At 36.9% G+C, this 24,109-nt stretch overlaps 1 protein-coding gene across 1 annotated transcript in view; it reads right to left on the bottom strand.

Moving 5' to 3' along the window:
- The window catches only part of RAD18 (RAD18 E3 ubiquitin protein ligase), a gene marked incomplete at both ends in the record, with an annotated part of 107,705 nt that overhangs the window by 42,709 nt on the left and 40,887 nt on the right, over positions 1-24,109 (bottom strand). Inside the window, 3 exons of the mRNA XM_079713932.1 lie at positions 8,993-9,053; positions 10,364-10,440; positions 21,878-22,062. Coding sequence (XP_079570058.1) covers positions 8,993-9,053; positions 10,364-10,440; positions 21,878-22,062 — 323 coding nt within the window. The remainder of the gene's footprint in view (positions 1-8,992; positions 9,054-10,363; positions 10,441-21,877; positions 22,063-24,109) is intronic.

Genomic DNA, 24,109 nt, shown 5'->3' with positions numbered 1-24,109 from the left:
ACAAAGACTCAACACAGCCAAAAATAAATAAAATAAAATAAATTTATAAAAAAATAAAAATAAAAATCTAGATGTGGATATATGCTTTAACTTCTGCTGGGTAAATAACTAGGAGTAGAATTACTGGTAGGTAGGTTTATGTTTCCATTTATAACAGACTACTAAACTGTTTATCTAAGTGGCTGTATCATATTGCATTCTCACCAACAATGTATGAGAGTTCCATTAGCTCTACATCCTGGCCAACACTTGGGATTATCCTTTCTTTTTTTCTTTTTTCTTTTTTGCCATTAAAATAACCATATCTTTTCATGTGGTTATTTGGTATTTGAGTATCTCCTCTGAAGATCTGTTTAAATATCTGCACTTTTAAAAAATACATCCTAGGACTTACTGAATTTTAAAAGTTCTTTATATAATACAGATACTAGCACTTTGTCAAATATAAATTTTACAATATTTTCTCACAATCTGTGACTTGCTTCTTCATTTTCGTATTTGTCTTTTTTTTTTGGTCGCACCACGCAGCATGTGGGACCTTAATTTCCTTACCAGCAATCGAACCCGTGCCCCCTGCAGTGGAAACACGGAGTCTTAACCACTGGACCGCCAGGGAAGTCCCTTCATATTTGTCTTCTGAATGTAAAAGCTTTTATTTTATTGAAATATAATTTATCACTTTTTCTTTTACAATTCATACTATTTGTGAAAGATGATCATGTCAACTGTGAACAAAAACTCTTATTTCTTCCTTTCAAATCTGAATATTACTTCTCTTTCTTGCCTTATCACACTGGCAAGGACCCACGGTACAATGCTGAACAAAAGTGGTAAGAATAGACGTCTCTACCCTGTTCCTAGTCAGAAGAGAAGCATTCAATATTTTACCATTAAATATGATGTTAGTTGTACGTTTTTCAGATATCCTATACTAGAGCGGTTCCCAACCTTTTTGCACCAGGGACTGATTTCATGGAAGACAAGTTTTCCACAGACCAGGGTTGGGGGATGGTTCAGGCGGTAATGGGAGCGACGGGGAGCGGCAGATGAAGCTTCACTCGCTCGGCCGCCGCTCACCTCCTGCTGTGCGGCCCGGTTCCTAACAGGCCGTGGACTGGTACTGGTCCATGGCCAGGGGTTGGGGATCCCTGCTATACCAGATTAAAGAAATTCTCATTTAGTGACAGTTTTTATTACTAATGGGTGTTCAACTTTGACATATACTTATTCTGCATCTACTTATAAAATTATACAGTGTTTTTTTTTCCAGTCTGTTGATACACTGAATTATATTGATTAATTTTCTAACATTAAACCAATCTTGCATTCTTAGGATAAATTCCACTTGGTTATAATGCATTATCCTTTTTATGTAGTGCTGGATTTGATTTACTAAAATATTGTTAAGAATTTTTGCATCTATGTTCATGAGGAATATTGGTCAGAACTTTTTATTATACCATCCTTGTCTGGTTTTTACTTTCATGGAAACTTTAGCTTCATAAAATGAGGTAGGAAGTATTCCTTCCTTTTCAATTTTTTAGAAAAATTTTTTAGAATTGGTATTATTTCCTTCCTTATGTGTTTCATAGAATTCACCAGTGATGCCATCTGGATCTGGAGTTTTCTTCCTGGGGATGCAAATTCAATTCATTTACTAGATATAGGGCTATTCAACCTTATCTATTTCTTCTTGAGTAAGGTTTGGTAATTTGTGTCTTTCAAGAAATTTGTCCATTTCATGTATGTTTCCACACTAACTGGCATGAAGTTATTCATAATATTCCCTTACTGTTCTTTTAATATCAACAGGATACTTAGTAATTCTCCCTCTTTTATTCCTGATATTGGCAATTTGTGCTTTCTCTCTTTTTGTCCTAATCAGGCTTGCTAGAGGGCTCCCAATTTTGTTGACCTTTACAAACAGCTTGTGGTTTCATAGATTTTCTCTGTTATTTTTCTGTCTTCAATTTCACTGATTTCTGCTCTTCACTGTTACTTTCCACCTGCTTACTTAGGATGGAATTTGCCCTTCTTTTTCTAGTTTCTTAAGATGAAAGCATAGATAACAAATTTAAAACCTCTTCTCTTTTCTAATATAAGCTTTTAATGCTACACATTTCCCTCTAAGCATTGCTTTAGCTGCAATACACATTGCTATGATGTCCTTTCATTCAGTTCAATTTATTCCCTAATCTGCATTTACCTCAGCCAGAATATTTTTCAATTCAAGTATGTATGTCATCTAAGGAATTCCATTTGTTTTTTTGTTTTTGTTTTTGTTTTTTGGCCACACTGTGCGGCTTCTGGGATCTAGTTCCCCGACCAGGGATCAAACCTGGGTCAGTGAAAGTGAGGAGTCCTAACCACTGGACTGCCAGGGAATTCCCTTTTTGGTCTTTTTTTAATACTGTCCATTTCTCAACTCAGTAGGACCCTCCCTCATTCTTCCTTCTTCATACGAAGAACATATTTGTAAATGTTGTTTAAACATTTTTATCTACTAGTTTCATCATCTCTGTCATTGCTGGGTCTGGTTCTATTAATTGATTTTTCTCTTTTCTAGGATGTTATTTTTTTGCTTCTTTGAATTCCTGGTAATTTCAATAGGATATTGTTAATTTTATATTGTTGTACCTATTTAGTGATTATTTTGAGGTTCCCCCACCCAGGACCTTAAAGCTGCCTGCAAGCTGCTGGACCTGTAGAGCTCACCATCTTATTTGTTTTCTTTCTCTCGGGGGAAACAGTCCTGTGCTACCTTTTTCCAATATCTGAAAATCCAGTGATTTATATATTTCATCTGGTTTTCTAGCTTTTAAGGGAAAAAAGTAAATACAGTCTGTTATTCCATCTGGGCTAGGAGTAGAAATCTCCAATTACTTTGAATTTTCTGTGCTGGGAAAGTTATTTTTTTACCAAAATATGCTATTTATGATTTATGTGAACATAATAAATTTATTGTTGTTTTTAAATAAGTTAATAAATATTTTTGAAATTTCTTGGTTTTAATTTTTCTTAGACCCATGTGTTATCTGGATGTGTATTATTTAGTTTCCAAATATTGGTGATCTTCCAGAGGCCTTTGTTACTGATTTCTAATTTGATTTCATCTCATGGTAGAGAACAGACTTTGTGCACTGAATGAACTCACAAGGTGACCTTCTGCAGATCCCCGGGGTTCTCTCTTCAGTGCAACTTTCTCCTCTCTGCACTCTGTCTTGCAAACTTCAGCTCCTTCAGTTTCTCTGGTCTTTCTTTCTCCTTAACTCAGAGCCCTCCAAGCTCTGCCTAGGATCTCCCTGCCCGACCTGGAGCCTAGAAACTCTATTATAGGGCTCGTATAATAAATTTTTCCATCTCTCAGAGATTCCTTTCCTTTGTTACCTAATGTCTAACGTCTTGAAAACTATTTCATATGTTTTGTCCATTTACAATGGTTGGTTGTTGTTTTTTTTGGAGGGGGGCGGGGGGGATTGTTGTATATCAGGTCCCAATTATTCTGTCTTGGCCAGAAGCAGAAGTCCCCCAAGCTTTAATCTGTAATATGGTACATATCAAACAACTATAACCCACATAAATGAAAGCTCTTTGGTGCCCTAGGCAAATTTTAAGAGTGTACAGAGGCTTAGAGAACTGAGAATTGTTGCTCTAAACGTTGGGGTGCCCCAGGGCTTAGCCTTAGGCTCTGTTCCCCACAGTACTCTTCTCCCAGCTAATTGTATCTAAGTATACAATTTTAAAGCACATGTCTTTTTAGTTAGATAGATTCATCCATTCATGCTTAATTCTATTTTCCACTTGGATATCCACTAGAAACCAAAACTTAACAGAGACAAAATAGGAATTTTGATTCCATTTCCCCATCCACAATCCTCACCCTGGTCTCCATCTCAGTAAATGGCATCATCACTTCTCCAGGTGCTTGAACCAAAAATGCTAGGGGTCATTCTTGATTCCTCTTTTATTCACCCCCCTATATTAAATTCATCAGAAAGTACTATTGGTTCTACTTTGAAAGTTTACCTTGAATTGTGTATTTTACTTTTGCTACCACTCTAGAAATGCCACATCCCTGACCTAATTTACTAAAATGGCTTCACTTCATTCAGGTCTCTTCTGAAACATCACATCACCCTTCTTAAAGGAGCCCTTCTGGTCCAGCAGCTCCATCACTTTCTATCCCTACCTTAAGTCTCTTCATAGCACGTATCACTATCTGATACATCTTACTCGTTTGTTTACTGTCTGACTATTCCCAATAGAGTGTAAGCCCCATGTGGGCAGAGACTTGGTCTGTTTCTTTAATGTTATATTCCCAATACCTAGAATACTGTCTGGGTGATCCATAAATATCGCCTGAGTGAAGAGCCTTTAGGTTAGTTTTCTTACTATTTCTTGCCACCTTACAATTTATTATCTATTCAGCAGATGCCATCTTTTTAGACATAGATAAAATCATATTACTTGTCTTTCTAAACTCTCCAATGACTTCCCACTGCAGGAAGAATAAAACCCAAGTACACTCATACAAGGTCTTTCCTTCAGGGACCTGGCCCTGCCTCCCTGTACACCACTCTTCCGCTTCGCTCACTACACTCTACTCACACACGCTGACGCGGTGTCTACCTCAGCGCCTCTGCCCCTGACGCTCCCTCTGCCTGCAGTACTCTTCCTCCGGCTCTGTGAATGGCTGCCTTTATTTTCATTTCAATTTTTCTTTTTTTTTTTTGGCTGCGCCTGACCGGGGATCAAACCCAAGCCCCCTGCATTAGAAGCGCAGAGTCTTAATCACTGCGCCACCAGGGAAGTTCCGCTAGCAATATTGTTTTGTTTTGTATTTTTTAATTTTACGTCATTTTTAAATTTTTTATTTATTTAATTTTATTTTTTGGCTGTGTTGGGTCTTCGTTTCTGCACGAGGGCTTTCTCTAGTTGCGGCGAGTGGGGGCCACTCTTCACCGCAGTGCGCCGGCCTCTCACTGTCACAGCCTCTCCTGTTGCGGAGCACAAGCTCCAGATGCGCAGGCTCAGTAGTTGTGGCTCACGGGCCTAGTTGCTCCACGGCATGTGGGATCTTCCCAGACCAGGGCTCAAACCCGTGTCCCCTACATTGGCAGGCAGATTCTCAACCACTGTGCCACCAGGGAAGCCCATTTCGATTTTTTTTTTTTTTACTTATGACTCATCTCAAATGTCAACTCCTCAAGAAAAACCTTTTCTTGACTACATTACCTAATGCCCCCATAATTTCTATAAATTACTCTCCTTTATAGCATCTGCCACCTAAAATTGTTATAATCATCTGCTGATTTACTGTTATTTATCTGTCTGCTATTAGAATATAAGCTCCATGACGAGAAATTTATGTATCTTGCTCACTGCTCTATACTCACTACCTAGAAGAACAGCTAGCACATAGTAGATGCTCAATAAATATTTACTGAATTAATGAATAACCAAATAAAAAAAACAAAGGAACATATTAAGCTAAAATGCCTTGCCTACTTAACAGGATTAAGCCGGTGCTCTCAGGAAAAGTTACAGGAGGTAATCCCAGAGTGTTCATTAGAGGTTTGTCTTTTTTTTCTTGGCAACGTATAAAACTATATTTTACCAAGGTGAAGAGTGTAAAGATCCCCAAAATATGTCTGTCATGGCAGTTAGGCAAGTAAAGTAACTTTGTTCAGGCTAAGATTCCACCTCATACTGGAGCAATTCAGTCTTAATTAAGAAGACCTACCAAAAGCATTTGCAACCTGAAACCTGCAGGTAACTCAATAAACTCATTTGATTCAACTCTGTATCAAATACACTTTCTACAGATCTGCAACTAAGCCTCAAATTGATTTCACTGTTTCTCTCCTCTTCTAAAAGAGGGACTCATGAAGATAAATCTATCCAAAGGACTGCTAAAGAAAGACATATTGTCACAAAACTACCAAAGTAACTCATTCATAAAATTAAGCTTTTTTTAAGCAAGATAACCTGAAACTAAAGCTTATATGTATGGACTCAAAAAGTATTCCTCCATATACCTTTTTTTCCCCCAGAGACTTGCCTGGAAAAATGTATTCCACCAAAACAAGGAAAAAGAAGAGGCAGATTTGGATCCTGAAATAGGTGAACTGACACAGGAGGGAGGAGAGAATACCCAGAAGGCTGGTGAAAGGGAATTCCAGGGTAGCTATGAAGGAGGCCCAAAGCACAGGCACAGTAGCCTGGAAAAGGGCTGGGGGCTGCTTCAGGCAAGATGTTCTGGAGAAAATAGTGAGTTGATAAATAATCTATGAGTTTCAATGTAACAGAAAGTCACTGACATTTCTCATGGAAAGTTAACAGATAAATTAATATCAGATAAATAGAAAACTAAGCAAATAAAATTACTAATTATAGGGAAAATAGAATGTTTTCCTAAAAGAAATTACAACTGTAAGGGAAGAAAAAATAATCTCTCTTCTAACCTTCTTAGTTCTTAGCTGGGGCTTTATAACAAAAGACAAATTTACATGAGAAAAACAAACAGATGTCTTTTAACATGTATACCTCATGTATATATGGAAGATACCCAGAGAAAAATAAGTAACTCTAAGCCACTTGGAGGTGACTTAGAACACTGGCTTAAATATCATCTTCAGCTAGACTTTAAAAAAAAAAAAAAAAGAAAGGTGTGTGGGAGGCCAGTTATGGGGAGATGGCCAGGAAAAACACAGTAAACAAGAGTGAAGTCTGCTATGCTGATTTAAGTCACAGCCTTCTCCATCAACAGGAAGACTAACTTACTTCTAGGGATAGAGAGGGGAGGAGGGACAGACACCTTTGTAATTGTGTCCTACACTTAGGCAAATGGGGGAAGGCAGAGAGCTTTCCTTTCTGCTGCTTCTCAATTGCCTTCTGCTCAAAGCAACATGTCATGGTGGCATATTCTTGGGTGGTGGCATACTCTGACACACTTCATAACCATAGTATTGTATGTTGCCTGGTTCAAACTGTATACAACGTCTCTAACTAATACTGACCTTATAAAAAATTATGACAATATTCAGAAATTGGGAGGGAGGAGAAGGTAAGAGTCAGGATGTACAAAAGAGCTAAATTTTCATTTTTCAAATTAGGGCTTCAATCAATTGTTAACATGGAAAACTGAAACACTTCAAGAAATAGCAGAAGGAATAATCTTTTATAAACAAGAAGATAATTACTAAAACAAAAGCCAAAAGGTGTGACAGTTGTTAATTCTAGGAAATGAAGATGGAGACAAGGAGGTGGCGAGAGGCAGAGTTTTTAATAAGCCTTAGAGAAATGTGATTAAAAACCACATACATGGGCTTCCCTGGTGGCGCAGTGGTTGAGAATCCGCCTGCCAATGCAGGCGACACGGGTTCGAGCCCTGGTCCGGGAAGATCCCACAAGCCATGGAGCAACTAAGCCCGTGCACCACAACTACTGAGCCTGCACTCTAGAGCCTGCGAGCCACAACTACTGAGCCCGTGCACCACAACTTCTGAAGCCCACGTGCCTACAGCCTGTGCTCTACAACAAGAGAAGCCACCAAAATGAGAAGGCCGTGCACCGCAACGAAGAGTAGCTCCTGCTCTCCGCAACTACAGAAAGCCCGCGCACAGCAACAAAGACCCCACACAGCCAAAAAGTAAATTAAAAAAATTAAAAACCCATGTACATTAAAACATTAAAAAAAATGTTTAAAAAACAGAAGAACCATCAATGGTATATTTAGATCCTGATACTAAATCAAACTGTAACTAGACTATAATGCTAATAATAAGCGCTTGAGCTTTAGGAAGTGCCCAAAAGGTTTAAAAAAAAAAAAGTATATACTGAGGTTTATTTTAGAGCTAAGTGAATTAATTTAACATGTTGACCTATTTAGTAAAATTAAAGTTTTTAAAGATATTTAAATGGTGGGCAATAGATATTTGTATATTTTCTTGCCTATATCTAACCCACGTTTTCTTTAGTGTAGCATAATTGTTAGATACCATCCTTTAGTGATTTAAATTATTTTTGTTCCATGCACATTTTCTGGTTTCCTTATTGTTACAGGCCTTAGTTGTGCCACTTCAGTGATCGTCTGATATTCTCTAGCTCCTGTATCAAGAAAAATTACTTTGGCTTCCCAAAGGTTGATCAAAGAGGATCGATCACATCTGTCTATCTTTAGAGCACCAGCGCTGTAACTCTTGTGGTTCAGCCTCCGGTCCGTGAATCCTCCAGCCTCCTTTCCCCACTCCGAGAAGGCTCGGGCCATCACAACTGCATCTAGTGCCTGTGTACTTCCTCTTTCCTCCCCACACAGATCACAGCTGTATCTGCCCCTTCAAAGCTTAAGAAGTGAAAAAAGAAAACACAATTCTTTTGGCACAGCTAAGGCATATCATGTGTGAAATATTCATTCAGCAAATATTAACTATCTACTGTTTGCCAGGCACTTAAATTTAAATTTAAACTAAAAACCAACCAACCAGCCAAAGAAAAAGCAGCTATCTAATTGACAAAACAGTAACGTGCTAGCACTGGGAAAGATACATATAAAGGTCATTTAAGGAAAATGAAGCGATAAAGTTGGGAAGCTGGTAATAATGAATAAAATGAAAACTATCTTCAGCATAAATATGCAAGCTGCAGAGTGCTGAAATTCTTTACATAAATACTGTCACTGGCCTGAGGACAGGATGGCAAGTCAGCAATGTTTCCATTTTAATCCCATTTTCTTCTCACAGAGATGCTTTGAGAGCAACTAATTAATATTTGCAAAGTGCTTAGTGATAAGCTCAAAGTAGAATGTTAGTCACAAATCAAAGAGCACACACATGGTAACAAAAAAAGGTCACTGTCTTGAGTAAACACTCAACCAAAATTCAGTCTCTTAAGTAATATTAACAAGAAAGTTTGTGTTAAACATTAATATAAAAATACTTAAGATGAAAAACTGTAACCCAAGTTCTTTGTAAATAAAGAAAACATAACTTACGATAGTTACTGTGAATTTCATCTATTTCCTTTTCTGTTTGGTCCTTTGTAAAAACCATTATCTAAAAAATCCAAAAATTCTTAATTAAAAATTACCAAAAATGATAAAAAATAGAAATTAGTACTATAAACTTTAAAATCTCAAATGTGGATGTTTAAAATAGAGGAAAATAATCTCTCATCTCTGTTTTATATAGACTTAGGAAGATTAACTCCTGTTTACTTCTCTTGAATATTGTAATTAACATACATTTTACTCATTATTTTTTTCATCAGTAGAAAATGTAATACTGATTCCATTAGAATTTATGAAGTATTAAGACAACAATCAATTAAGTTTCCTACTTTCAATATTTAATTTTCCACATTCATTACTACAATAGGTAACATAAAACTACAAGACTGAAGAGACATTTAGCAGATCATTAACAAGGCAGATCTTCTTGTTTGTCTTCTACCTTTTCCAGCCTAACCTGTCCAAGTCTATCACAAAGGTATACAGAGAAAATGCAATAATACAAGACTTCATGTGTTAAATTTCTAATTCACTTTTTAAAATTTTAGACTTAAAAGATTTGAAATGTACTTACACGATTCATTATAGTCTCCATCTTATAGTTAGCACACAGGTAATCGCAAAGTCAATGAAAATCTCATTTTTTTCTACTATCTGATTATAAACTTACTTCCCTAAGGTTGTTGCTTTCCTTACAAACACATTATCGATGGTCTAGAAAAAAAGTTTACTTGGGAGAGCCCAAAACACTTCCTCCTGTGTCAAAGGACACAATGGCTATTTTCTTCTTTGGTATCCTTTCCTCAAGTTTTGGACCATCAAGCTATAGGAAGGCAATAGTGAAGAAATTTAGGTCTCTGATTTCCTCAGTAAGCTCAATAGATGCTCAATCCTCATCAACTCTTAAAATTACTTAATTTCACCATCAGTATAACCATAGAATTGCAGAATGCCAGAGCTAAAAGGGGATCTTAGAGATTATATAGTTTAAACCCCTGAGTTTTACAGATGAAGATCTTAAGGGCCACAGAGGTTAAATGTTAAACAGCTTATTAAATGCAACCACCAGAAAAAGGACCAATACCAAGGTTACCTGATGTACGGGCACATGCTTTTTTCCATAAAACTGTAATTCATCAATCAACTCTACTTTGGATTGATCTTGTGCCAGAAGACTGCTAAATATGATAAAAATGCTAAAATGAGCTGCAAGTAAATCATAATACATTAAATGGAAATGTGTTCTAGTATATTTCCCACTGAACAGATTTAACACTGGTTTGCTTTAATTTGTAGGGTATTCGACTTTTCCTTCCTTCATTTCTACCAAGATACTGAAAAAGACCATCAACGTACGCTTTCGTTGAGTTTACTAGCTTCAAGACGCATCCTAGTCTTCTCCATATTTTCAATTTCTTGAACTATTTCAGCAGCTGTTAAAATAAGGGCATATAGCCAATATTAATTACATGGTGTTGCTCAATGTACCCTGGTTATATAAACTCTTAACACTGAAGTTGGACGATGGGTATACATGAACTCCCTGTCCTGTCTTTGCAATTTTTCTGTAAGTCTAAAGTCATTTCAAAATAAAAGGGTTTAAAAAAAAAACCACAGAGTTAAAACACTTAACTTTTACACATGCAATTTCAGTTTAAAATATAACTGGAAGAGTACAGCAAAGTCATTTTGCTCTTTCCTTTGAGGATACAGGTATAAACAAGAGTCCCAATGGAATATGAAAATTAATGTTAGTGTGAATTCTACTCTTAGGGGATATCCAATGAAACTCCAATGTACAAAATGTTACAACAGTCTACTTTTCAAGGAAAGACAAAGGTCTACGAATACTAGAGGGTAGATGGCCTTGACTCCAGAATTTTTGTCAGTAGGTGTATTTACCAATCACATACATCAAAGAGATCTGAAATACACTCCATCTCATATATAAATACCTTTGAATGCAAATAGCATGAAATTCGCCAATGCTATCCTTCTGCCTACTAGGCCAACATATTAAGACTAAAATACACATATAGTATAGGGGAAAAAAACTACAATCCCTTACACACATTTATACATAAAAAGATACTATATCTAGAATTTGCCTCAAAATAATCCATGGGGGGAAGGGATGTAAATGACAGACAACACGCAATTAGGCATGAGTTGACAACTGTTTGAGTCAGGTAACAGGTAAATAGGGGAAATCACCATATTCTTCACCGTAAGAATTTAAATTCTATAGAACTTATAAATAATCTCTATTAAAAAGTTTTTTACAAAACTGACAGCCCTCGAGAGGATCATTTAAGAATGCAATTACCTCATTTCAAAGTTTGTTTTTCAAGCACGGAGAGGTACCTCTTGCCTCCCTAATATCATAAGAGCAGTAGAAACAATGTAAACAATCTCTCCCTCTGTGAATCATGGTATAACAGGAAAGCAAAGGGACCACTTGCTTTCTACCCAATCCACTAACCCAAGTATCACTCAAGTTAGAGAACATCTGGCATACTCTCTTCTAAGGTATTAAGGAAACTGTACTAGGATTAGATGCAATTTAGGGGCTTAAATCTTTCAGGGAGACTTCTGATTCTGTTTGTGATGTAAAGAGCTGGATATAGTGTCATTCTCACCCTAACAATGAGAAAAGGCTGGATAACCTATAAAACTGTAACTTTACTCGAATCCAACAGGGTCACAGGGAAACCAACTAGCCTAGAATCTAAGGAAAGTCAGGTGCCTTAGAGAAGAGAGGGGTCACGAGTACTGGTTGACATAAGAAAATAAGGATTATCCTATCGCTGAGTAAGAAGATTTCAGATAAACTTTTTTTTTTTTTTGGCCGCACAGCAAGGCATGCGAGATCTTAGTTCCCAGACCAGGGATCGAACCTGTGCTCCCTGCAGTGGAAGCACATAGTCTTAACCACTGGACCGCCAGGAAAGTCCCTCAGATAAACTTTTTGATGAATTGCAAAAGGCCAAGGGTGAACCAGCATGAAAATATAAAAATCTTGGGAATATTAGACACAAGGGGACTCACACCTATTCCAAGGTTTTCTATAGACCTTACTGGATACTCTCAAGAACTACTGGGGGAAGGATGAGAAATTAGAAAAAGTATCCCTCAGGATACAGGCTTGGGAAAGAACAGCCCCCAGTGCAGGAAGGACATGAAAAGCCCCATCAGATTTTTAACCCTAGGAAACAAAAGCATTAAGCCACTGAGGGAAGCTCAGCAAAACTGAAGTCGCCAGAGCACAGGTAAATGGAGAAAAAGTAAACAAACAAAACCCTCTACTCCGGCAGAAGGGTCAGGAAACTACCCTGGGCCCAGACCACTAGAGGACCCTTGCCACTTGGGGAGGCACAGGATCACTGAGAGAGACCCACCTGTGAGACCCAGAATCAAGGGCCTGCCTAAGACGGAGGCTAAGCTAGAATAACAGAGAACAACCTCATGTTCCCTACCACAGAGCCAGGACACTCCAAGTGACAGGTAACTGTAATCAGCCACTGGGAGAGAAGTGAGCATGGAAAGACTCCTTAAGGCACAGGTTCACAGGGAAAACCTAAGTGCGAGTGATACAGGTACATTTTAAAAACAAACAAACAAACTTCTGGTAGCTCAGGCACCGACCTAAAAAGCACAAGGAATATGAAAGTGGTGGTCAAACGAGGACAACCACAGCAATAACAAAATCCAAACCAATCAACCACACACAGTGAAGTCCTAGCAGAAGAGAAGACAAGTCCATTTTTTAGTCATTCATACTATTTACTTCAGCATTTAGAGTCTCACATATTAAGTCTGGTTTTCAACCAAAATTTACAAGATATATGAACAAGCAAGCAAACAAACAACAATAACAAAACCAAACTCAGATATCAGTTGCCCAGATGTTACAACTACCAGACATGGAATTTAAAATAACTACGATTAATATGCTAAAACATCTAGTGGAAAAGATGAACAACATGCAGGAACAGATGGGGCAATTCAGGAGAGAGATGAAATCATCAAGAAGAATAAACAGAAATGTTAGAAATAAAAAAACATTAGCAGAGATAACTTGACCCAGCTAAGGAAAGAATAGGTGAACTTAAAAATGGGATTGATGGTATTACCCAAATAGAAACAGAGAAAAAGGGGGGAAAAAACCACAAAAAAAAAAACAGAATAGAGCAACTAAGAGCTGTGAGACAATATCAAAAGCCCTAACACACACGTAATAGAAATGCCAGAAGAAGAAAAAAGGGAGAGAAAATATTTGAAAACCTAATGGCCAGAATTTACTAAATATAATGAAAGATGTCAAACCACAAATGCAAGAAGCTCAAAGAATATCAAGCAGAATAAATAACAAAAAACATAACAAAACAAAAATGCAACAATATACCTACACATAGACACACAAAGAAAATCTTGAAGCCAGTGAGAAAAAGGGGTATACCACACCCATAAAAGTCATATATTACATCATATTGCTCATCAAAAACTATTCAATCCAGAAGACAACAATGAAGAATTTAAAGTGTTGGGGAAAAAACCTACCAACCCAGAATTCTATATCAAGGGCAATATTTTTCAAAAGTGAAAGAGAAATGAAGACTTTCTGAGACAAACAAAAACTGACAGAATATATTATTAGCAGATCTGTACCAAAAAAAGTGTTAAAGGAATTTCTTCAAGCAAAAGAAATTCAAAACCAGAAATTCATCTCTGTAAGAAGAAACAAAGTGTTAGAAATGGTAAAAATGAAGGTAAATATGAAATATACTTTTCTTATTTTTTTTTTTTTTTTTTTTTTTTTTTTTTTTTTTTTTTTTTTTTTGTGGTACGCGGGCCTCTCACTGTTGTGGCCTCTCCCGTTGCGGAGCACAGGCTCCGGATGCGCAGGCTCAGCAGCCATGGCTCACGGGCCCAGCCGCTCCGCGGCATATGGGATCCTCCCAGACCGGGGCACGAACCCGTATCCCCTGCATCGGCAGGCGGACTCTCAACCACTGCGCCACCAGGGAGGCCCTACTTTTCTTATTTTTAACTACTATAAAAGATAATTGTCTGTTTAAAGGAAAAACAATAGCAATGCATTGTGTTAACAGCATGACAACAACAGCACAAAGAATTAGGGACTGGGAGTAAACTGTTGTATAAGGTTCTTATACTATAAGCAAAGCAGTTTATTATCTGAAGGTAGACTGTGACTAAATAAAGGTGTACACTGTAAACCCTAAGGCAAACACTAAAATTTTGAAAAAGAGGTACAATGATAAGTCAATAGTAGAAATGAAATATAATTTTTAAAATACTCAATTAATCCAAGATATTTTAAAAAAAAAGGATAGAAGGAACAAAAAGCAGATGGAACAAACAAAACAACTAGCAAGATGTTAAGTCGAAAGCCAACTACATCAAATGTAAATGGTCTAAAGGCACTAATAAGAGCCAGAGAATGCAGACTGGATTAAAAAAGAAAAACCAAACAATATACTGTCAACAAAGAACCCATTTTAAGTAAAAGGCATAGATTCAAAATAGGTTCAAAACAAAGAATGGAAAGCGATGTATCCTGTAAGTACCAATGAAAAGAAATCTGAAATAGCTGTATTAATATGAGGCGCGAGAGACTCCAGAGCAATGAATGTTATCAGGGACAAAGAGGGAAATTACAGAAAGGGGTCAAGTCACCAAGAAGACTTAACAATCCTAATGTGTTTGCACCTAAAACAGAAATCAAAAATACATACAAGAACAAGAACTTCTGTTTCCAAACAAGACGGCCTAGATTCATGTCTCTTCTCATTTCTCATAATCTTACCTGCAAAGTATAACTACAAACCCTGGATATAACAGACAAGGTTAAGAGAATTCTGAAAAGTGGAAGGAGGAAAATGGACTGGCTAAGGACCTCAGAATTTGAGGAACAACACTGTGGTAGGTTTCCCGGGTTTTCTTTTTATCTTCACAATATCCCAGACTCAGCCTGCAATCCAGAACCACCAACACTCACAGAAGAAAGAAAAAAAAAAGTCCCAAGAAAAACCTATTTTAAGCAAAGGTCAGTGAAAGGGAGAGATCAGAAACCTTTCTGACAATATCGGACCTACTCCAGCTAAACCCTGCTGATGCTCCCAGCCTGCCACACAAACTTCTCCCCACACTTAGTTAATTTAAAGACCTGTAAAATTAAAACACAGGTACTATATTTACTGAAAAAACTCTGCATATAATCTGCAGTTCAAACCCATGTTGTTCAAGGGTCAACTGTATATCTCTTTAAAGCAGTTTAAATGATATATCTGTTATTAATTTCTCATACTTAGAAGAGGAAACTAAATAACAACAATAAAAACTGGAAACAAAGGGCTTCCCTGGTGGCACAGTGGTTAAGAATCTGCCTGCCAATGCAGGGGACATGGATTCGAGCCCTGGCCCAGGAAGATCTCACATGCCACAGAGCAACTAAGCCCATGTGCCGCAATTACTGAGCCTGTGCTCTAGAGCCCACGAGCCACAACTACTGAGCCCACGAGCCACAACTACTGAAGCCCATGCGCCTAGAGCCCATGCTCTGCAACAAGAGAAGCCACTGCAATGAGAAGCCCGTGCACTGTAATGAAGAGTAGCCCCCACTCACCACAACTAGAGAAAGCCCGCACGCAGCAACGAAAACCCAACACAGCCAAAAATAAAAACAAATAAATAAATAAACTTATCTTTTTTAACTGGAAACAAAGTGAAACAAATGAACTGTCACTGTATTATTTCAAATAACATAACCACAATAAAGGGAAAAAATAACTTATGAACACAGTAAATGACTATGTACCCTTAATGCAGGTGAGGGGGGAGGGGAGAGGGAAGACTGGGTAGAGAGAACTAAAAAAAAATCTGGAATTCTTTCTCTGGTTGCAGAGAGGTGTAGTAGTACAGATGAAGCAATTCTGACACGATTTTAGATATATTACAGAACTGAACAAATTAGTAAACGTGCTGATGCTACTGAGAGGGAAGATTCTCCCTGTCGAAAAAGGGAAATACAAATCTGAAATACAGAAAGGTAAAGAAGACCTCTGTGGGGCTGGATTGAAAGTAAAGGTATTGGTATGTTCTCATGATTTCTAATATGTATAAGTGGATTTACATGCATACATATACATGTAGTATACAGGCATACATGCATGTGTATGTATACACATATCCATGTATGCATATGTATATGTGTGTATATATTCCTGAGCTCCATCTGCTGAAAGAGTCTAGAAGCAAAGGTACCAGGTAGCAATGAGCATAGCTGGTAGTCTTATCTTGTTTTCCCCTCAAAAGAGCCAAAGCTTCTCAGGGAAATGTCTGATTCCAGGGCTGGGACAGGGAATCACTACCTTGTTATGCTAGAAATAAGGAAATGGTAAAAAAATAATAATGATAATAATGGAAGTATGGCATGAGGACCAAGGATCAGCATGGAGAAGCTCCCGCTGGCCAAATCTAGAAACATAAACACCAAAATGGTTAAGGATGGAAATAAGCTATAAATCTGTGAATCCATATTGATAATAGACAAATTAAATACAAGAAAGCAAGGCTCCTGTTTTCAGAACCATGGCAGGTGTCAACTGGCAAATGTGGAAGGAAGGCTAAAATTAGAAAATCAACATTGTGCAACTACACAGAAAAGACTAGTTCAGGTAAAAATTACCAAAGAATGCTAAATACAGGCGTGAGATTTTAATGAGGTTTAGAATATTTAGATGGTATAAAAGTGTCTCTCTACAGATTTCTTACTAGGAGTAATGAGGAAACTAACTACACAGTGAAGAAATCGACAAGGTGATCAAACCTGCCATCACAAATGAAGGGCACAAAGATGTCAAATACCTCTAGATGTGATATTCTGAGAAGGACAAAACATCACTCATATAGTATTCTGGCCACAAATGCACAACCTGAACATAATTATAAGGAAACATAGGACAAAGCCAAAATGAGGAACATTCTATTTGGGGAAAAAACCCAACAACAACAAAGACTGTATTCTTTTAAAATGCCAATGTCAATGTCATAGAAGACAAAGAAAGGCTGAGGAATTGTTCCAGACTGAAAGAGACTGAGAGGATATTACAACTAAATTTAATAATGTGATCCAAAACTGGATCATGTACTGGAGGGGGAAAAAAAATCCATAAAGGCCATTACGGGGTCAACTGCTGAAACTGGAATAGAGATGATAGATTAAAGAACTATTTAACAAAGATGAATTTACTAAAGTTGATAACTGTACTGCAGCAATAAAAGAGAATATCTCTTTTCTTAGGAAATACACAATGAAGTATTTAGGAGACAAGATTATACGCCTTATTCTCAGATGGTTTAAGAAAAAAATGTGTATATAAAGATGTACACATACACAAACACATATGCATTAATAAAGAGAGAGAAACAATAATTCATAAAGCAAATGGGGCAAAATGTTAACAGGTGAATCTGTGTAAAGGGTACATATGTGTTCTTTTTTTTTTTTAATTAATTTATTAAATTTTATTTATATCTGTATTTTAATATTAAATGTAGCATTCTTGGTAGCAAACTCTTTTTTTTTTTGCACTACGCGGGCCTCTCACTGTTGTGGCCTCTCCCGTTGCGGAGCACAGGCTCCGGACACGCAGGCTCAGCGGCCATGGCTCACGGGCCCAGCCGCTCCGTGGCATGTGGGATCTTCCCGGACCGGGGCACAAACCCGCGTCCCCTGCATCGGCAGGCGGACTCTCAACCACTGCGCCACCAGGGAAGCCCCATATGTGTTCTTTATGATAATGTTTCAACCTTCCTATAAGTGCAAAATTATTTCCAAACAAAGTTTTTTTTAAAGAATGCAAAGCTAAGACTTTTTCAGACAAATAAAAGTGGAAAGAACTTGTCTCAACATATGTGCACTACAAGAAACATTAAATGAAGATTTTCAGACCAAAAGAAAATGACATCAGATGGAAATCTGGATCTAAGCAAAGAAATAAGGAATACTATAAATGGTGAATGTGTAGGCACATAAAGACTTTCCTTTTCAATTTTTAAAATTTCTTTCAAGGAAAATTGACAGTTTAAAGCAAAAATGGTAACAAAGTATCATGAGGTTTATAACACATAGAAGAAAAATCTATGACAATAAAACCAAGGATGGAAAGGGTAAGGTCCTTATGTTAAACACGTAATACAATAATATCTGAAGGTAGACTGTGATAAGTTTAAGATGCACGTGGTAAACTCTAGAACAATTGCTAAAAGAAATTAAACAGAGGTACAGCTAATAAGCCAACAATGGAGATAGAATAGTGAACTAAAAAATAATCTAAAAGAAAGCAAGAAAAGAAAGAAAAAAACAAAGAATGGACAGGACAAAGAGAAAATAAAGAGCAAGATGGTAGACTTAAATCCAACTAAATAGATTAAATGAAAAAGTTTTAAATTCTACAATTTAATGGTATATCTTGTCAAATTAAGTTTAAAAAGCAAATCCAAACCACATACTGCTCACCAAAAAACACAGTTTAAATAAAATGACACAGTATGTTTAAAGAAAAAAGTGAAATAAGATTATTATTTATGGAATATTACCAGAGACTAAAACAAATATGTCATAATAATGAATAGGTTAATTCATCAAGAAGACATAACAATACTAAATGTACATACACCTCATTACTGAGATTCAAAATGTAAAGAAAACAGAGCATACTAAAAGGAAAAATAAAAAATCCACAAATACCCTTGGAGATTTCAATAATCCTCTCAGTACTGATAGAATCAGTAAACATAGCATAAGTAAGGATGTAGAATACTTGAACATACTACCTAGCAACTTTACATAACTAACACTACAGATCATTGAACAAAAAAACCCAAAATTTTCAAGTGCTTAAGGAACACTCACCAAGGAAGACCTAATGTTGAGTTATAAAACAAGTCTCAATAAATGTAAAAGGTCTGAAATCATACAGAACTGCTTTAATGGAATCAAATTAGAAATGATTAAAAAAATATATATCTGGGAAATATTCAAATATTTGGAAATTGAAAACACTTCCAAATAACCCATGGGTAAAAGAAGAGATCACAATAAAAATTAGAAAATATTTTAACTGAATGAAAAGGAAAATACCAGAGAAATGAAAGCACATGGCTACATAAAAATCTATAAGACCATGTTTATAGTAGCTTTATCCAGAATAGCCAAAAATTGGAGACAAGCCCAGTTGCCTATTAATAGTCATTTAGTCATCATTTCAGCCAAAATCTAGAACATTTCCTTCACCCCCAGAAATTCTTCTGCCCCACTGCAGTAAATTCCCTCCCCCTTACCCTGAGGCCCTGGGACATACTGATCTCTTCTATGTCCCTATAGTTTTGCCTTTTCTAAAATGCTAAATAAATGGAGTTTTAAAATTATAGTGTGTTGTCTTTTGTATCTGGCTTCTTTCACTTAGCACAATGCTTTTGAGATTTATCCATGTTGTTGCAGTTATCAGTAGTTCATTTTTTGTTTTTTGGGTTTTTTTTTGCAGTATGCGGGCCTCTCACTGCCGCGGCCTCTCCCATTGTGGAGCACAGGCTCCGGACGCGCAGGCCCAGCAGCCATGGCCCACGGGCCCAGCCGCTCCACGGCATGTGGGACCCTCCCGGACCGGGGCACGAACCCGTGTCCCCTGCATCGGCAGGCGGACCCCCAACCACTGCACCACCAGGGAAGCCCAGTAGTTCATTTTTAATGCTAAGCAGTGTTCCACTGTATGGCTGTACCACGATTTGTATACCCATTCACCTATAAATAGACAATCTCAATAAACAACAAAGCTGGAGGAACTACATTACCAGACAGCAAGATCTATTACAAATTACTCATAAAGTAACTAAGACAGTACACTACTGGCACAAGGATAAATAAATGACCCAATGGAACAAAACAATGTCCAGACCCACACATATACGGTTAGCTGATTCTCAACCAAGCTGTACCAACAATTCAATGTGTAAAGGATGGTTTTTCAATAAATGGTGCGACATCAATCAGCTATCCATATGGAAACAACAAAAGAATCTCGCCCCTTACCTCGCAATGTATGCTAAAATCAATTCCAGATAAACTGTAGATTGAAAGGTAGAAGCAAAAAGAATAATGCTCTTAGAAGAAAACATGATCTTGCGGTAGGCAAAGACAAAAAAGTACTAACCAATGGGAAAATGCAACGAATTGGATATAAAATTTAAAACTTCTACCTCTCAAATGAAGACATTAAGAGAGGGAAAAGATGAAATTAAAGGAGAAACATATATACACCCAGCAAGATGTGTATCCAGAAAAATTCACATACCCCCACAAGTAAATCAGGAAACAACAGACCCACAGCACAGAAAAATAGGGCACAAGACTTAAATGGGTATTTCACCAAAGAGAATATCCAGATGGCCAATAACAATATAAAAATATGCTGAACACTACAAGCCATTAGGGAAATAAAAATTAAAACCATAATGAGATACTACTGTGGACCCACCAGAATGGCCCAAACGGAAAATTGACAATATTGATGTTGTTAAGGATGTAGAAAAACTGGAATCTCATACCCTCCTGATGAGAGCATACATTGGCACTGAGTTTCTGCCTGTATCCATGAAAGCTGAACATCTGCAAAAACATAATTTGGGGCATAGGTATACGTATCCCCCAAACATGTGTGCCTACGAGCACCAAGAGACCTGCAAAAGGTTACTCATAGCAGCATTATTCTTAAAAGCCAAAGAGTGGAAAAATCCAAATGTCCATCAGCCACCGAATGGACAGTGTAACATATTTATATAATAGAATATGCTACAGCAACAAAAATTTTTAAAAATCACAACTGTACACAAAAATATGGATAAATCTTATAAACATAATGTTGGAAAAAAATGAAATCAGACTGAGAAGAATGCATAAGCTACTTATTATTCCACTTATATAAAGATAAAATATAGGCAAAAATAGGCAAAATGAATATATGGTTTGAGAAGTCAAGAAGGTGGTCATCTGTGAGAATGAAGGTAGTAGTGATTGGGAGGGGGCTTCTGTGATGCTGGTAGTGATCTGAGTAGTGGTTTCAAAGGCACTTTCCCTTTGCTTTGTGATAATTCACCAAACAATATATTTACAATTTGTGTAAGTTCCTATTTGCATATTATACTTTAGTTTTTTTTAATTAGGCAATTCCATCCATATGCTAATAACTGAAATAACTCCAAGATTTGTGTGTGGTTAAATGGAAAAAACAAACTATTAAGCAGTATGTATGTCAAATTAACATTTTTATAACAATAATGATCAAGGATATATTTTTGTGTATAACAACCTTAATAATCTAATGGTAACATTTATTCAATGCTGACTACTTGCTAAGGTACTATGCTAGGACTTTACATGCATTTTATCATTTATTCTGCTCAAAAACACTATGAAGTAGGTAGTATTATAACTCTTACTTTATGGGTGAGAAAACCGAGGTCAGATATAATAAGTAATTTGCCCATAGTCACCCAGTCATAAAGTTGCAAAACTAGGATTATAGGCCACGCTCTCTAGATCAACCTTCATATTCATGAGAAGCTGGCGGCAGTGGTTGTCTCTGAGAAGGGAAGGGGGACGGAGAGGCAGGCTGAGAGAAAGGCTGGCTTATCACAGGACACTCTAGGTACCTTCGGAAGGAGTACATTTGCGTACCTTACCTATTATCAAAAATGTATTAAAAATTTTTTCTGTGATTTATAACCACTAAGCCACACAAAACTGCTTTATCCAGAGGATAAACACAACTCATTGTTTAATTACTTTACCTGATTTAGGATGCAAAGCATCACACTGGGCATTGTACATGTGTACAAATTCTTGGTGCCTTTTAATGAGCTGTTGTTTATTTCCTTGAACAGATAATCCATGCTGTTTTAGCTTTTTCTTTAAATCTCTATCTGAGAGCAAGTTATATACAGTTTTGGGCAGTGGTTTCCTCTTGTGAACAGAGCTGAAAAGGGAGAAAAGAGATCACTGAGGTTTACTGTGAATTATCCAATGCTTTTCATGTAAAACAGTAGTTTTCCTTCTGACTCAATATGAAGGCGACTGGGAGAATAGCAGAACCATTAAGACAAAAACAGGAAAGAGAAGGAGGATTAAATTTACAAATAAAGTTGACAGTATTTTTCTGACAGTAATGCATCTAAAGTGGCAGTGGGACATTCAGATAGAGGGGCCTAGGTGGCAGCCAAAACTTAGACAAAGTTAGTTTAGGTCTCAGAGAGAGGCCTGGCCTAAAGATGCAGACCTGGCACTCATACAGAAGGCTTGTGGACTAAATGCTATGAGAAATTAGGGTCATACTTATGTGAACTTATTCACTTCTTCACCTATTTAAAGCATGCTTTTCCTAAAATTTGCCCATGGTTTTCACACAAATCTCTATAAAACCAGCTATCTCAGGTGATTAGAGTACAAATGCTATCGCGGGTCAGGCTATGGATTTAAGAATATCATCATATACAGCTTCTTTAAAAAAATTTCTGATGCATAGCCAAAAATGCCCGCTTAGGCCCAAGGCAATCATTTTGCAAAAGCACTAGATGAAATAAAAGAAGACTTGTTGGGATGGTTAGCTTTACCCAACTCATTACACCAATGGAAAAAGAATTCAGAGTTGATGGGTAGGTAGTATTCTTATGGGATCATCTTCAAAAGAACACAACTGAAAACAACAGCAAGAAACACAGCACTGTTTTTTTTTTCTCCAACTTCAATTAACTATATTAACAAATATATAAGGCATTAAGAAGTGTACTGGCAAAATCCCCACCTGGCTCTTCACTGTATTTACATAACGAATACAATGATAAGCACTCAGCTACAATTTTAAATATGACAAAGCTCTATCAAATGACTTTCTTATACTCCCTCTAAACACCAATTAAGAAACATTATTTCTTTAAATAGAATATGTAGAAGTCAAGCTACCTAAGGGTATCAATGACTTGAGACAATTATTTAAACAGGAAACCCAGAGTGAATTTTAATCTATTTAGTCTGATTATAGCTGGTTCTCTAAGTACATTACCTGGCTCAACACTATGGCAATAAAGTGCTTAATAAAAATGTATTCAAGGTAGTCACTACAACTGCAATCATTTTTAGATGAAATATCAAAACTTCAGGTAAAAATTAATAGGAACTTGAAAGTAATAGGTTTATCCAGAAAAACAAGATTTTACAAAAGACTTGCATATAACTAGCTGGCACAAGGCCATGCTGCTCAAACTTGAATGCATCTCAGAACCACCTGGAGAGCTTATTTAAAATGCAGTTCTCAGTCGCACGGCCACACCACCCACCAATTCTGACTCAGCTCTTTAAGTGGAAACCTAAAATCTCTATTAACAAGGTTCCACGTGGAAATCTAATGCAAATGGTCCAGAGACCACACTGAGAGGGAGAGAGTACAGTTGAATACAGACTGAAAACAACCAAACATTTCTCTATTACCCAACAGTACCATTCCCTGGCTAGGTTATTTCTTTTATGCTCTATCAATATGGTCTAAAAGCCAGAAATAACTATATAACTGCAGAAAGACCTGTAAACCCTCAACAGATTACATTTTTCTGAAAATTGCTCTTCTTATAATGACAGACAGCCTATTGGACTCTACAACACTGATAAGATTATGGCTAAATAAAATCACAGAAGGTAGCGAGAGCTGAAAAACCTTTTGTAGGAGTTTATACAAGAATACTGTGAGGGATAATTCAGTAAGTCTGTACCTAAAACATTTTTTAAATTTTATTAAGGATAGATGATAAAACTTAGGACTGTGAAATTCTAATGGAAAACTCTACTGTTCACTGGCATTTACAATGAAAAGCACCAGCAGAAATCAACAATTTCTGTCATGAATTTTAAAATATGAAGCCTGATAAATGTTTCCCAAAACATGAAAATGCTACTTTACCTTTCTTCCATGGTTTGGTGAAACAGTAATGCATTTTAGGGTCCTAAGAATCTGAGGACATCAAAAGGAAGAG

Source organism: Hyperoodon ampullatus, assembly GCF_949752795.1.
Source record: "Hyperoodon ampullatus genome assembly, chromosome: 10".
NCBI lineage: Eukaryota > Metazoa > Chordata > Mammalia > Artiodactyla > Ziphiidae > Hyperoodon > Hyperoodon ampullatus.
Note: the sequence above shows the minus strand (reverse complement) of the source record. Positions and strands in the feature narration are given on the sequence as shown.